We start from the raw sequence: 13,428 nt of genomic DNA on the forward strand, positions 1-13,428 counted from the left end.
TCTGTACTTCTTAATCCCTTCACTTTTCCCCCATCCCTCCACACCCCCACCCCACTGACCACCAGCCCATTGTTCTCCAAATCTACGATTCAGTTTCTGTTCTGCCTTTCCACGGTCTCTTTTCTACCCACTCCGATCAACTTAAAAGTATAAAATGAGATGATCAGCTTCAATATTAAGCAGGAAAAGCTGCAAATTAAGCCAACAATGAGACACCACTCTGTAAGCTATGATTAAAAAGCTTTTATTGCAGAACCATTTGTAGTGACACAAAGTAGCAAGAACCTAGTTCATCACTGTAGGTGTAGATCAGTAAAATGTGGTATATGCCCAGGATTAAATGTTATATAGCAGTCAGAAAGGAGTAAATCGTATCTATTATATGGCCACATGGATGGGTCTCAAAAAACAATGTGTAGTAAAAAATGTAAGAATTAAAATGCAATTTGTTTTTTTGTACAGTTTTTTGAACACCTGGGAAAAATACTGTTTATTAAAGTCATATATTAAAAGGCATACATCACAAACATGGGTGCCCTCTAGAATGGATCATTCCCAAACACAAATAAACATGGCCCAGTGTTTCAAAACAAAAACAGAATCAATAACCCTCCTTGTTACCATACCCCCTCTAGCTGCAATTGAGCTTCACTGCTCCCTATTCAAGAATCAAATGAATTGTCTTTAATTACGGATTCAAGCTCATTCCTCACCTCCTCCCAGTTCTCCGTCCCTTGTTTTTTTTTCTACCTTGGGCACACAGAACTGAGTTGCTTAGACTCGGTTCAGAACATTCTATCATCCTTGACTTGTGCAGGCAAGACCCCCTCTAAACAACACATCTGTAAAATATGTCATATAGACAATACTAGAACAATCGTGTGTGACATCGTCCATATTTAACTAGTTTTAACACTTTGCCGTACTTACTCTGTAGACTGTTAAAGAAAAATACACAGTTAAAACCTTCATTTTTCACTCTTCCCTATACAAAGCCACCCCTTGGGAACACTGGTCCCAGCAAGTTCCTCAAGGTGACAAGTGATGAGGTTGAGAGCAGAAGCTGGCGGTGGGTGGTCACCACCACCAGCAGTGGTGGTAGCCGGCACTCACTGCTTCTCAGCATGTGCCCAGTACTGTCCTCCTCTTTACATACGTCAAGTCCCTTAATTCTCTGAACAATCCTTTGCTATAATACCCAGCTCATAGATAGGACACGAAAGTGCCCAGATTTACATGGCTGGTAGGAAGCAGAGCCAGCATTTGAAATTAGGCACTCTGGCTTTAAAGTTCATGCGTGACAGCTCTGTGTTATCCTGTCTTAGGAGTGTTAAAGAGTAGGGAGTTCTGTTTTTCCTTTTCTTCAATGAGTTCCACCATTTAATATATATGTTATTATACAGCCTTCAATTACTCATTGAAAAAATTCCCCTGGATGTGGACCTATAGGTGCCAATTCTTCTGCTTGCTGATTCTTCCATTCTGCTGCTCAAACCTGAAATCATTTTCCTTCATATAGCATTTTGAGCCAGATTTTAAATTTGTAGTATCCAGAAAGTTTTAAGCTTGAAATATCTTTCCACTGTAATGATTTGATTTCTTGTTTTTTAAAACTTTATACTAACTTAATATACCCTCCAAATGACTGTAAAGTCATATATTCTTCTATAAAATGATCATAAATACCTTTTGTATTTCTAGAACCTTTCAGAATGACAGGATTCTCTTAAATGACTAATTACCCCAAATCTGATGCCTGCGAAATGCTCTTCAGCAAGCAGCTGGCTTTGTATGAAGAGAGGCTAAGAGCTCTTTTTGTCTTGTTCATTTAAAATCATTTGCTTTTTATTTAATATCTTCAAAGAACGCAGCCCCATCATAGTAGAATTTGATGTTGTAAATTTTGGATTGTTTCCATGGGTTCCGCCTTACATCTGCGCGGTGTTTAAAGCCAATGCTTCCTTTCTTTTTGTAGGCATGCAGGGCCCTTTGCCTCATAATCCAATGTCATGCTGAATGACAGAAAATTGAAGTTGAATTTATCTAACTATAGGGAAGGACTCCACAGAACAATACACTTATTTAAGAACTCCTTGCCTCAGGAACTGAAGGAGCTGTCTGGTGCAGGTGGCTTAATCTCTCCACTGCTTATCCTAACTGTTCCTTTATTTACTAAGGACAGGCACTGGGCACTCGCTTCCAAAAACAAAAGGACCCTACTAGTCTACCAGAACCAATTATAAACCAATAGGACTTTTATGCTTCATTCAGAAGAGTTAAGATATGGCCTATGTATTTTAAAAACAATTCTTAGTCCTCCCTTATTAGAGAAAATATAACCAAAAGTGAAATAACAGCTGTGAAAATATATTCACCAACTCATAATTATATACTGGCGGATTGTTTACATTACAGATTATTCATAATGAGTAATTTTTCTCAGTTCTCTGTGATATCTTGTCAGCATATATAAAGTGATGTATTTGTTGGCATTATTTGTATTTCCTGTTTCTATTTGCCTCACATGACAGCCTTCAGAGTTTTCTGTGTTTTGAAGTAAAACACTTGCAGTATTTTCTATCCTTATTTTCTCTCAGAGTTGCTATAATAATGTAGTGAATCATCTGAAGGAAGTGGCTTCTCTACTCATTGGCTATTGTGAATTAAACACTAAGCTATCTCTGTTTATCTTGAAATAGGGAGAAAGGGAGATACAGGTGGGCTTGAAAAAAGAGTAACTCTGGAGGGTAATAGTTTTTTCTTCCTTGAGTTGGGTGTGATTGTGTAGTTTATTTTCCATTAAGCTCAGGAAATTTTGGAACTGATGCACAAGCGCATTCAAATATGAACCTAATGATACTTGCAATGCGATAAAAATGGTTTGGGATTAGCTGCCATTTTTTACTGACTAATATTCTAATTATCAGGTGATTAAGAATTAATTGCATAATATTCACATACCAAGTGTCAGTTCTTTGGAACTTATTTTGAAGGTAGTCACTTCTCCCTGTTAACAACAGCTGCACTTAGGAGTGACCACGGAACGCCTGTCACGCGGGCTCAGACCGAACTGATTGAAGATTGTGTCCTGACCGAAGCGCCGCAGGGCATGTAGTAGGAAGCCAGAATGTTTTCTGTGACGTTCGTCTCGTGAAGTCGGTCATCGTGACACTGTTTTGTCTTTTTTTACACCATCTTGTTTTAATATCTTCTGTTAATTATAACATGTTAGTTTTTATACTTTCAAAAATGAAAATCTGAACCACCTCTTGGAGTTAGAAATTTGACTGATTTACTGTGTATCTTATATAAAGTAATACTTTTCATTTGTCTTAAATACACCTCTCTAAAGCTTCTGGGGTGTGCTACGTAAATCTGTACCCACTCTGCCCACACCTTCGTGGACAAGTGTTGCGTCCCCTCCCAGCTGTCAGTGTTTGCGTTGGTGTAAGAGAGCTGGGAAACCAAGGGCTGCGAGATCAGGCCAACCTGAGTTTGAACCGCGGGATCACTGGTACCCAGCCGTATGGCCTCCGATAAGTTAACCACTCTGATCCTTCGGGTTTTCACTGGTGAAAATAACACTTGTGACTGTTTTTATGGTAGTTGTGACAGTGCATGAAATGATACAGGAGAAAGCACTCTGCACGGTGCCTGGACATGGCAGGGCACCGACCAATGTCAACTTCCTTCCCTGCGTATCCTCCAGAGGATGGGTCAAAATCTTTTAACTTAAAAACAAAGAATCACATTATGCAACACTTATGACATCGCCTTGTTTCTAAATTGGGGTTATACTCAAAAATAAATTCTCTATGTGTATGTTATTTTATCTTTTCTTTCATATGATGTTATCACTTGATAAATGAAAACAATGTAGCCCACAAAATTATCTACCAAGTAGGTCTATAATGAATCTTTTTTTAAATTTTATTTTTGTTGTTTATGTTGTTACAGTCCTGCTTTTTCTGCCTTTCCTCACCTTTACCCAGCCCTATCCTCTCCCCTCCCCAAGCCAGTGCCCATATGGTTGTCCTTGACCATGGGTTATACATAAATGTTCTTTGATTAATCCCTTCATCTTTCATCTCATTCCCCCTCGCCCTTTCTGGCATCTGTCTGTCAGTCCGTTTTATGTATTTAAGCCTCTGTCACTATTTTGTTCATTAGCTTATTGTGTTCATCAGATTCCACATATAAGTGGAATCATATGAAATCTGTTTATCACTGACTGGCTTAATTCACTTAGCATAATTTTCTCCAGGTCCATCCATGCTGTCACAAAATGTAAGAGGTTCTCTTTTTTTACTGCTGTGTGGTATCCCATTGTGTAAATGTACCACAGCTTTTTTATCCACTCATCTTATTTCAAGGGGCTGTCCTCTCAAGTTTATTGCTCCAGGAGAGTGTAAAATCTTCTTGACTGCAGGATAATGCAGTTACTCATTATAAGACACCAGGCAAGAGAATTGGAGAGGGCCTTATGTCTTCCTCATCTGAAAAATGGGACTATTAGCACTTACAAGGCAGTTTCAGGGATAAAATTAAATAATGTGTGTGAAAGTACTAGATAAACATAAAATTTATGCCACTATCTGATAAATTCTAATTAAAACATTTGTTTAGAGTGAATTTATTTCCTGATTTAAAAAGATGGCTGTCCTTCATAAAACAAAGTTAAGAAGGCAGATTGAAGAGCATGTGTGTGTGTGTGTGTATAGTATGTATAGTATGTGTATGCATGCATAAAGATGTTAAAGTTTATTATTAGAAATATGTCACTAAAACATCTGAAAGATGTAATAGGAATTTATAATTCTAGTGTTTTAAATATTTTGTCTGTAGAAACCAGTTAGTCAGTCCCTCTGTGTAAGGGTTTCTTTTCACCTTATTCTGTAGGAGAGTGCCAAGAAGGGCTGTCTCCGGGCTGGGGTTCCCACCACAGTTCCCACACACAGGCTAATGGCAGGCTCGGATAATTCCAGCAGTAGTTCTTTCTGCTTTGGTTTCACTTCTGCATCCACACACGTTAGCCATGGCTGTTTGAATAATCTTCCTTAAACGCTGTTTGAATCCCACAGTTAAGACTCTATGGAGTCCAATTTCTTGCTTGCATTTTTTTGGCTTTGAAAGTCTATTAGATGCTACCCAGAGTTAACAAATTCTTTACCTGGAGCCTTGCACGTGGTTTGTCTATTTCAGTCCTACCAGGAGACCTCAGCAACGCTTTTCAGTTCCAGGCCCCAACAGATAGCTTAGGCAGTCAAGTGTTTCACAAGTGAACCACATAATCATATGTATGCTAGCTACATAAACTTCCTCTGGAAACATTAGTAAAACTTAGCCTATTAGCTGTTTGAAAATTAGCATGACGTTGGGAGGGGGGAAAGAAGCTAATAAGTTGGATCTGTCCAAACCTATTAGTTCCCTGGGGTTTCAGAGAAGGACAAGCTATGTATGATCATCCAGGCAAAGAGGAATAAACAGTTGCAATATTCTTCAGGAGCTAAGCAGTGGGGATTCCAAAACAACGTGGCTTATACTATGTAACTATCTTGGCACTTGAAATGTCCTAATCAGATGAATATATTGTATCATTTCAGATTTACAATCTCAAGTAGAGGCACTTGGGCTAAAACTTCAGAAGGCAGTGACCCAGCTGGACAACTGTAAAGAAAAGCTCAGGTAAGATGGTGAACATTAAACATGCTGTAAGAATTTAGCAAGACCCCTGATGTGTTCTCTGTGACTGCTTTGGCGGTGACACAGCTGTGTGGGCATGGTCCACTGCTGCTTTTTTCCTGGCCTAGACTGTTTCTTGAAGGATCTGCAAATACTATTAAATACATGAAATGTTTTCTTTTCCTCAGTAAGAAATTTACCTATCCATGTATTAGAACTTTCCCTGGCCGTTCAAATTAGTAATATAATGTGAAATAGTCTCTGAACTTTTTCTCTTATGATCGTCTCTGTATTATCTGCCCAGAATAGACAGCATTGATGCTGGTTCTTAAAATTACCAATTTCAGGTTCAAAAAGATAGCTGGAAGATTTTGAAATGCTGGAGTACGTATGTTTTATGTAAGTAATAAATAAAGTACTGACAAATGATAAGAAAATGCCCTGTAAAACATGCAGAGCACTATTCCTTTTAAAAATGAGAGAATATAGGCACTCCTGTGTTCATTGCAGCATTATTTACAACAGCCAAGATTTAGTGTCCAGCAGTAGATGAGTGGGTAAAAAAGCTGTGGTCCATTTACACAATGGGATACTGTGCAGCTGTAAAACAGAAGGAAATCTTACCTCTTACAACATCGTGAATGGACCTGAAGAGCATTATGCTAAGTGAAATAAGCCAGTCGGAGAAAGACAAATGCCATAGGGTTTCATACATGTGTGGAATCTAATGAACTAACAAAATAAACTAACAAACAAAATAGAAACAGATTCATAGACACAGAGAACAGACTAAGAAGGTAAAGGGGGGATAAATGGTGATAGAAGGAGACTTGACTTGGGGTGGTGAACACACAGTACAATATACAGATGATGTGTTATAGAATTGTACACCCCAAACCTATATAATTTTATTAACCAATGTCACCCCAATAAGTTCAATAAATTAAAAAATCTTCAGAAAAATGAATTTCAGAAATTGCAAAAATTACTTTACAGTATAAATATAGCAAATTTATAATTATAACTAAAATAAATTTATATAGTCTTTTAAAAGTAAGTAAATTTTTTTACTTTGTGGTATATAATCTGGTAGATCTGGTTTTCAGTTCCTATATTTTAAAAGGATGGCGCTCACAAGAAATACAAATATTTAGAATGCTTAGCAACCAAAGGTTGTGTTGACCATGGACAACTTCTAAGAACAGTGTGTTAAAACACTCAATAAAATGGGTTTAGAAAGAAAGTACCTCAACATAATAAACTCCATATATGACAAACCCTCAGCTAATATACTCAATGGTGAAAAAACTAAAAGCATTTTCCTTAAGATCAGGAACAAGACAGGGATGTCCATGTTCATCACGCTTACTCAACATGGGTCTGGAAGTCCTAGCCGGAGCAATCAGGCGAAACAAAGAAGTAAAAGGCATCCAAATTGGGAATAAAGAAGTAAAAGTGTCACTTTTTGCAGATAGCATGATTCTTTATATAAAAACCCTAAAGACGCCACCAAAAATCTGTTAGAAACAATAAACAAATACAGTAAAGCTGCAGGATACAAAATCAATCTATAAAATCCAGCGCATTCCTATACACTAACAATGAAATGTCAGAAATAGAAATGAAAATAAACCCAATTTCTTTTGCAGTTGCAACAAAAAGAATAAAATACCTAGGAATAAACTTAATACAGGAACTACAAAGCATTATTAAAAGAGATTGGAAAAGACACAATGAAATGGAAAGATATTCCATGTTCATGGGTTGAAAGAATCAATGTAGTTAAAATGGTCATATCACCCCAAGCAATATATAGATTTAATGCAATCCCCATTAAGAAATTTTTTTTGCTATTTACCTTTTATTACCATATGTCAGTTCCTATGCCTTTTGCCATTTATTTCTTAATTTAATTAAAAATATTTTTATTGTTGACAAATTACAGTTGTAACCATTTTCCCCCATTACTCTCCCCTGCCCTACCCACCCCCCACCTTCCACATTCAATTCTCCCCCCACCATTGTCTTTGTCCACGGGAACTTTATACATGTTCCTTGATGTGAGCCTTCCCCTTCTTTCCCCGGTTATCGCCCTTCCCCCTCCCCTCTGGTCACTGTCAGTTTGTTCTTTATTTCCATGTCTCTGTTTCTATTTTGCTCACATGTTTGTTTTGTTGATTAGGTTCCACTTATAGATGAGATCACATGGTATTTGTCTTTCACCACCTGGCTTATTTCACTCAGCATAATGCTCTCCAGTTCCATCCATTAATAAAACTCTTAATAACACAGGCAGAACAAATTTCAAAAATGCCCTATCAAATTAATGTATACCTGGACTATTTTTATCAAATAATTTGTTTTTGAAAAATAAGAAAAATCAAATATTCATGCTTTATAATTTTGTGGTTAATAGTAGAGTAAGTACAGTAGTTCAGTTTCTGCATATGGTGGCTAAGGTTGAAGGAATGAGTGGATGGGAGGTTCTTGACTCACTAGGTGCAGGAAGTAATTTTCTGCGTGAGAAGAAACACAAGAAAGAGAAACAAGGTAGTGATTGCCAGGAACATAATCATTGTTCCCCGGCCTCTGAGAACACTGGTAAGGGCTTTGGCTATGCAGATGTCCCATGTGGAAGCATCCTAGTCAGGCCCCTGCTACTGTATGACTTTGGCTTCTCGGAGCTCAAAAAATGAAGAGGGAACAGTCTAGGAATAGGGAGGTAGGCCTGGTTGGTACCTACCAGCTAAGATGGAACTTGTGAACACACCAAAACTCAGTAGATAGAGAAGAGTCCTGACACATTAGCAGAGAAGCAAAACGCAGAAATACGCACACCGAGGAGAGGGAGTAAAGCTTATTGGTTGTGATGTGAATTGATTCTGTGAGTGTGCACAGAATTCTCTCTCTATACAAGGAACCTGCCCACTTAACATGCACATGTGCTTTGTGGTATTTTCTGTTAGTTGTATTTCTGACATAACTTATGAGTGCTGAGAAACAGTAAGAATCAGAGGAGATTAGAGTGGAAGGGAGAAATATACCATCTCACTAATGCCCATCAAATGAATTACTTGGAGGAAATCACTATGCAACTGCACACATGCCGATGCTGTTGTTTCCATTTATAAAACTGGTGCTCCCTGCCTGTATAAGAACTTCTTAAAATTGGAAAATAGGCAGAGTACCCATTTTTAGAAAATTTGAGTTATCAGAGATAGAGCCACTAAAATGGCCCCAACTGCTGGAGACCTTTCTCTGTGCTGGCTGTTGGCAGCATTTCCGTCTCCACGCCATCTCTCTGCCTTCTTCTCTGCTAGCATGCAGTGCAGCAGGGTGGGCATTTAGGGTCAGAGCCTAGGACTGCTCGGGGCACTCAGAGCTCAGGAGGTCCCCAGTAATATGTAAGCACTATTTTATTTGTAGATTAAAACCAAATGTGTGACTTAGCCATTGTTTTATGATAAATTCAGTTGGAAGTTAAAATAATTCACTCAAAAAGTTTGACATACAGTTTGTTAATAAATTGGATAGTTTATACACACACACACACACACACAAACCTTTTGAACTTACAGAAATTGGAAAGTGGTGTGAAATCAGGTGTATTTGAATTTTTAATTCTCACCCTTTTTGAAGGGTAGGGGTGGGAATGGGTTTCACATATCCAACTTAAGATTGCTGTTTTGTTGTTTAAAGATTTTCAATGTTTTGATATGCTTTGTGTATTTTTACTTAAGGGGAAGAGGCAGTTTTTAAATGGATGAACTTGAGGCTCTTTTCTTCCTAAGGTTTATGAGAAAATATTCTCCAAGGTTTATGAGAACTTGTTACGTATTTGAAAAGAGATTTCACCAGTCAGGATGCTTTGGGCTACCAGTGACAGTGGTGGAGTGGTTTCAGGTTTAGTCCATCCCGCAGCTCCGAGGTATCTCCCGGCTCCTGTCTCCCACCTGCTGTCCTCAGCACTGGCTTCACCCCACTGCTCGTCCCTTGTGACCATGACACACCTGCAGTTCCAGGAACCGCATCCAAAAGTAACCAACCCAGAGGCATGAAGGGCCTGTTTTTATGGTGTCTCTTTAGAAGTGACAAAAACATTCTCCCAAAAGCTACCAAACAGCCCTCTTTACATTTCTTCTTTACACCCTCTTCTAAATGAATCCCTGGCAAAGAAAAGGTGGCAACCACAATTCGATGAGCAAGGTGTGTCCAAACTTTTGACATCTCTGTGCCACACTGGAAGAAGAGTTGTCTTGGGCCACAGTCAATACATTGCGACATGTAGTCACAAATATATCTCATTATATTTTAAGTAAATTCACGATTTTGTGTTGGGCCACATTCCCAGCCGTCCCGGGCTGCATGTGGCCATGGGCTGCAGGTTGGGCACCCCTGGACCAAGCAGGAGTTGTTCTGAGAGCAGGTACTCAAAGGGCTCTGGCGGCCAGGAAGGAAGCTGCGCTGCTTGCTCTGCAGGTGAGCAGTGGTGAGTGTTTGCCAAAGAGGCAGAATGTTCGTGATGCACTGAAAAGTTGCTGATGAAATTTTCTATAAATTTCATTTGTAAGTATCATAATATCTAGATTAGGGAAGACGTCCCTGAAGTAATGAAAAATACAGATGCTCTAAAAATGCAACTTTATTACCTTTAAATATATATATTTATATGTAAATACATTTACATATATAAATATATTCTTATTTACACATATATTTATATATAAATATATATACTTATTTACACATATATTTATATATAAATATATATACTTATTTACACATATATTTATAATAGAAATATATATTTATGTGTATATATATCAGTATAAACATAAATATATATTTATGTATATGTATCAGGATAAACATAGATAAATAAGACTAACAAGAAAGACCACTATAGATGGTGAGAAATTTGTAGGAATTCCTGAAAGAGAATACATAGGATTATAAAGAGGTCAACTCTATGGAGGAATAAAGCTGAGGAATACCAGTTGTGTGGTGGGGACCCCTCTTGGAATCAGTTAACACAAAGAGCAGGGAGGAGGATCTGGAGAATCACCAGAACAGTGTTTCTCAAATTCCAGTCTGCGGAAGAATTCTGCGGAGTGTATTGAAACTGTGCGTTCCAGTATGACCATGACCTTCCGCCTGGACCCAATGCCAGGGTCAGTGTCTGGGCTCCATTCCCACAAACAGTCTGATTTTATGTTTGGATCTGGGATGGCTCTGAGCGATCTGCATTTTTTATGCACTCCCCACTTGATCCTGATGCAGGTGGTCCATGAAGCCCACTCTGAGGAGTCATACTGGGAACATGGAAGCCACTGGCCCCTCACCACCCACCCTCTGACCAGCAGGCACTGTGCCAAGCAGCGTTAGTGAGTCATCTGCATGCAGGATACAGCGATGAGTGTGGAGACCGGAGCTGGGAAGCCTGGCAGCCACTGATCCCAGGACAAGCTGGGGTCCCCACTTCCCAAGACAAACCTTTAGTTCCCCCACCACAACCTGACCCTTCATCACAACGTCCAGAAACAACCTGGGGCAAAAACAAACAGCAAAGCAGACAAGTAAACAGAGGATCCTAAGGCGGAGGATGGACACCCAACCACAGGTTGAGGAAAAGCCTCCCTCCCACCACCTGCCTCCCAAAACACAATGGCTGTGAACTCACACAGGGAAAATGTAACACCCAAGAAAATTATTAAATAGCAAACAGGGGTATTAAGATAAATTAAAAAAATTAAGATATCTTCCAATGTATTCCAGGCTTGTAACCATAAAAGAATATGCTGTTGTGAGAGATTAAAAATATGATTAGAAAAATAATTCTGTTCATGTTAAAAATGCGTATGAATGCACACACACACGGATTTGAATGCACTGAGTAAGTGGTGGTAGGATTACAACAGTCGCCTCTGCAAGTGCAGGTGGGGCGTAGAGAGACTTTTGCTTGACTCTATTTACTTACACATTGCTTGAGTAGCTTACATTGTGAAGGCACTCACGTTTATGTATGTGATAAAAAGAGCAAAATTCACGTAAAATGATTCGTAATTTATCAGTTACTAGTGAATATGTCTGGAGTGGTTACACAACGTATACTTTCTAATTTAGGGGCCTTTTTAATCTACTTACCTTTAATTTTATTTGCAGCCCCAACTGTCTCATTTAACCAATAATGTGAGCAATGATCAGCTTATGACTGTCATAAATTACTGATTTGTAAAGCTGTTGTTTGACTTCTCAGAAACATCTGACACAGTTGACCAGTCTGTTCTTGGAGCTGTTTTATTACTGCCGTCTGAGATATAAAGTTCTAATTTTCCTCTTACCTCTCTGGTCATTCATGAGAATGTTTTGCCTTGCAGGTAGGTGGTCTGGTGGCATTCCAGTGTCAGAGTGCAGATCTGCTTTTCACATGATCCTAGATCGAACAGGCTAGGTGTACTTCATTCATTCATTCGATACAAAATGCTTGCTGAGTGATTATGTGCCATCACTGTTCTGGACAGGCACTAGATATTGGACTAACAAGACTGACAAGCTCCAATTGAGTTGTTTAGGTAATTTCAGGTAATGTTAAGGGCTGAATAAAATATGAAACAGACATAATAGAATGTGAGCAATGGGGAGGGGTGGTATACTTTTGATAGAGAGGTATCCCTGAGCAGATGGCCTTTGAGTTAAGATCTGAGTAAGAGAAAAGAGCCAGCAATACTAAAACGCTGCATCTGGAAGCAGAGAGATCAAAGGCCCTAAATTCTTGCAGTGAGTTTTACAAATTCAAGAAACATGAAGAAGGCCACTTGTGGCAGACACACTAACAGCTTCCAAAGACACACTAATCACCTAATCCCTGCATCTGTGAGTACGTTACCTTATATGCAAAGAGGACTTTGCAGATGTGATTAAATTCAGGATTTTGAGATTGGGAGGTTATCCTAAATTAGTTGGGCTGGCCCAGTGTAATCAGAAAGGTCCTTATAACCCTGGCTGGAATGGCTCCATTGGGTGTGTCCCGCAAACTGAAAGGCTGTGGGTTTGATCTCTGTCAGGTACGTGTCTAGGTTGCAGGTTTGGTCCCTGGTCTGGGTGTGTATGAAAGCAACCAATTGATGTTTCTCTCCCTTTTTTTCTCCCTCCCTCCCTCCCTCTCTAAAATCAATTAGCATGTCTTTGGATGAGGACAAAAAGTTTATTTGAAAAAGGTTCTTATAAGAGGAAAGCAGGAGGGTCAAAGTCACAAATGGAGATGTGAGGATGGAAGCAGAGGTTGGTGATGTAATTCGTTGAGAGAAGGAGCCACAAGCCAAGGAATATAGGTGGTCTCTAGAAGCTAGAAAGGCAAGGCAACAGACGCCCCCCTTGGAACCACCAGAAGGAACATGGCCCTGGTGACTACTGGTTTTAGGACTTCTAACCTCTGAACTGTAAGATAGTACACGTGCATCATTTTAAACCACTAAGCTCGTGGTAATTTGTTGCAGCAGCAGTAAGAAATTAATATGCCAGTAGGTCCAGAGCCTAGTGAGCAGTTTGGGTTTATTTAGAGGACAGTGGGAAACTATCGGAGGATCTTGGTGAGAGAGTGAACTGATCGGATGTGTTTTAAGCAGTCAGCATGGCCGCTACCTGGACTGCAGTGGGAATACAAGAGCAATCAGGGAGGCTGGGTGGGAAGCTGTGCATTCATACAAGTGGGGAGTGACTGGTTCAGCTTAAGGCTGTAGTGTGGAG

The 13,428-nt window shown here is 39.3% G+C and overlaps 1 protein-coding gene across 1 annotated transcript in view; it reads left to right on the plus strand.

The window, feature by feature from the left end:
* Positions 1-13,428, plus strand: part of LEKR1 (leucine, glutamate and lysine rich 1) — a 150,064-nt gene that overhangs the window by 78,252 nt on the left and 58,384 nt on the right. Inside the window, exon 7 of the mRNA XM_053918039.1 lies at positions 5,604-5,685. Within this exon, the coding sequence (XP_053774014.1) occupies positions 5,604-5,685 (82 nt within the window). The remainder of the gene's footprint in view (positions 1-5,603; positions 5,686-13,428) is intronic.

Source organism: Desmodus rotundus, chromosome 2 (assembly GCF_022682495.2).
Source record: "Desmodus rotundus isolate HL8 chromosome 2, HLdesRot8A.1, whole genome shotgun sequence".
Lineage (NCBI taxonomy): Eukaryota > Metazoa > Chordata > Mammalia > Chiroptera > Phyllostomidae > Desmodus > Desmodus rotundus.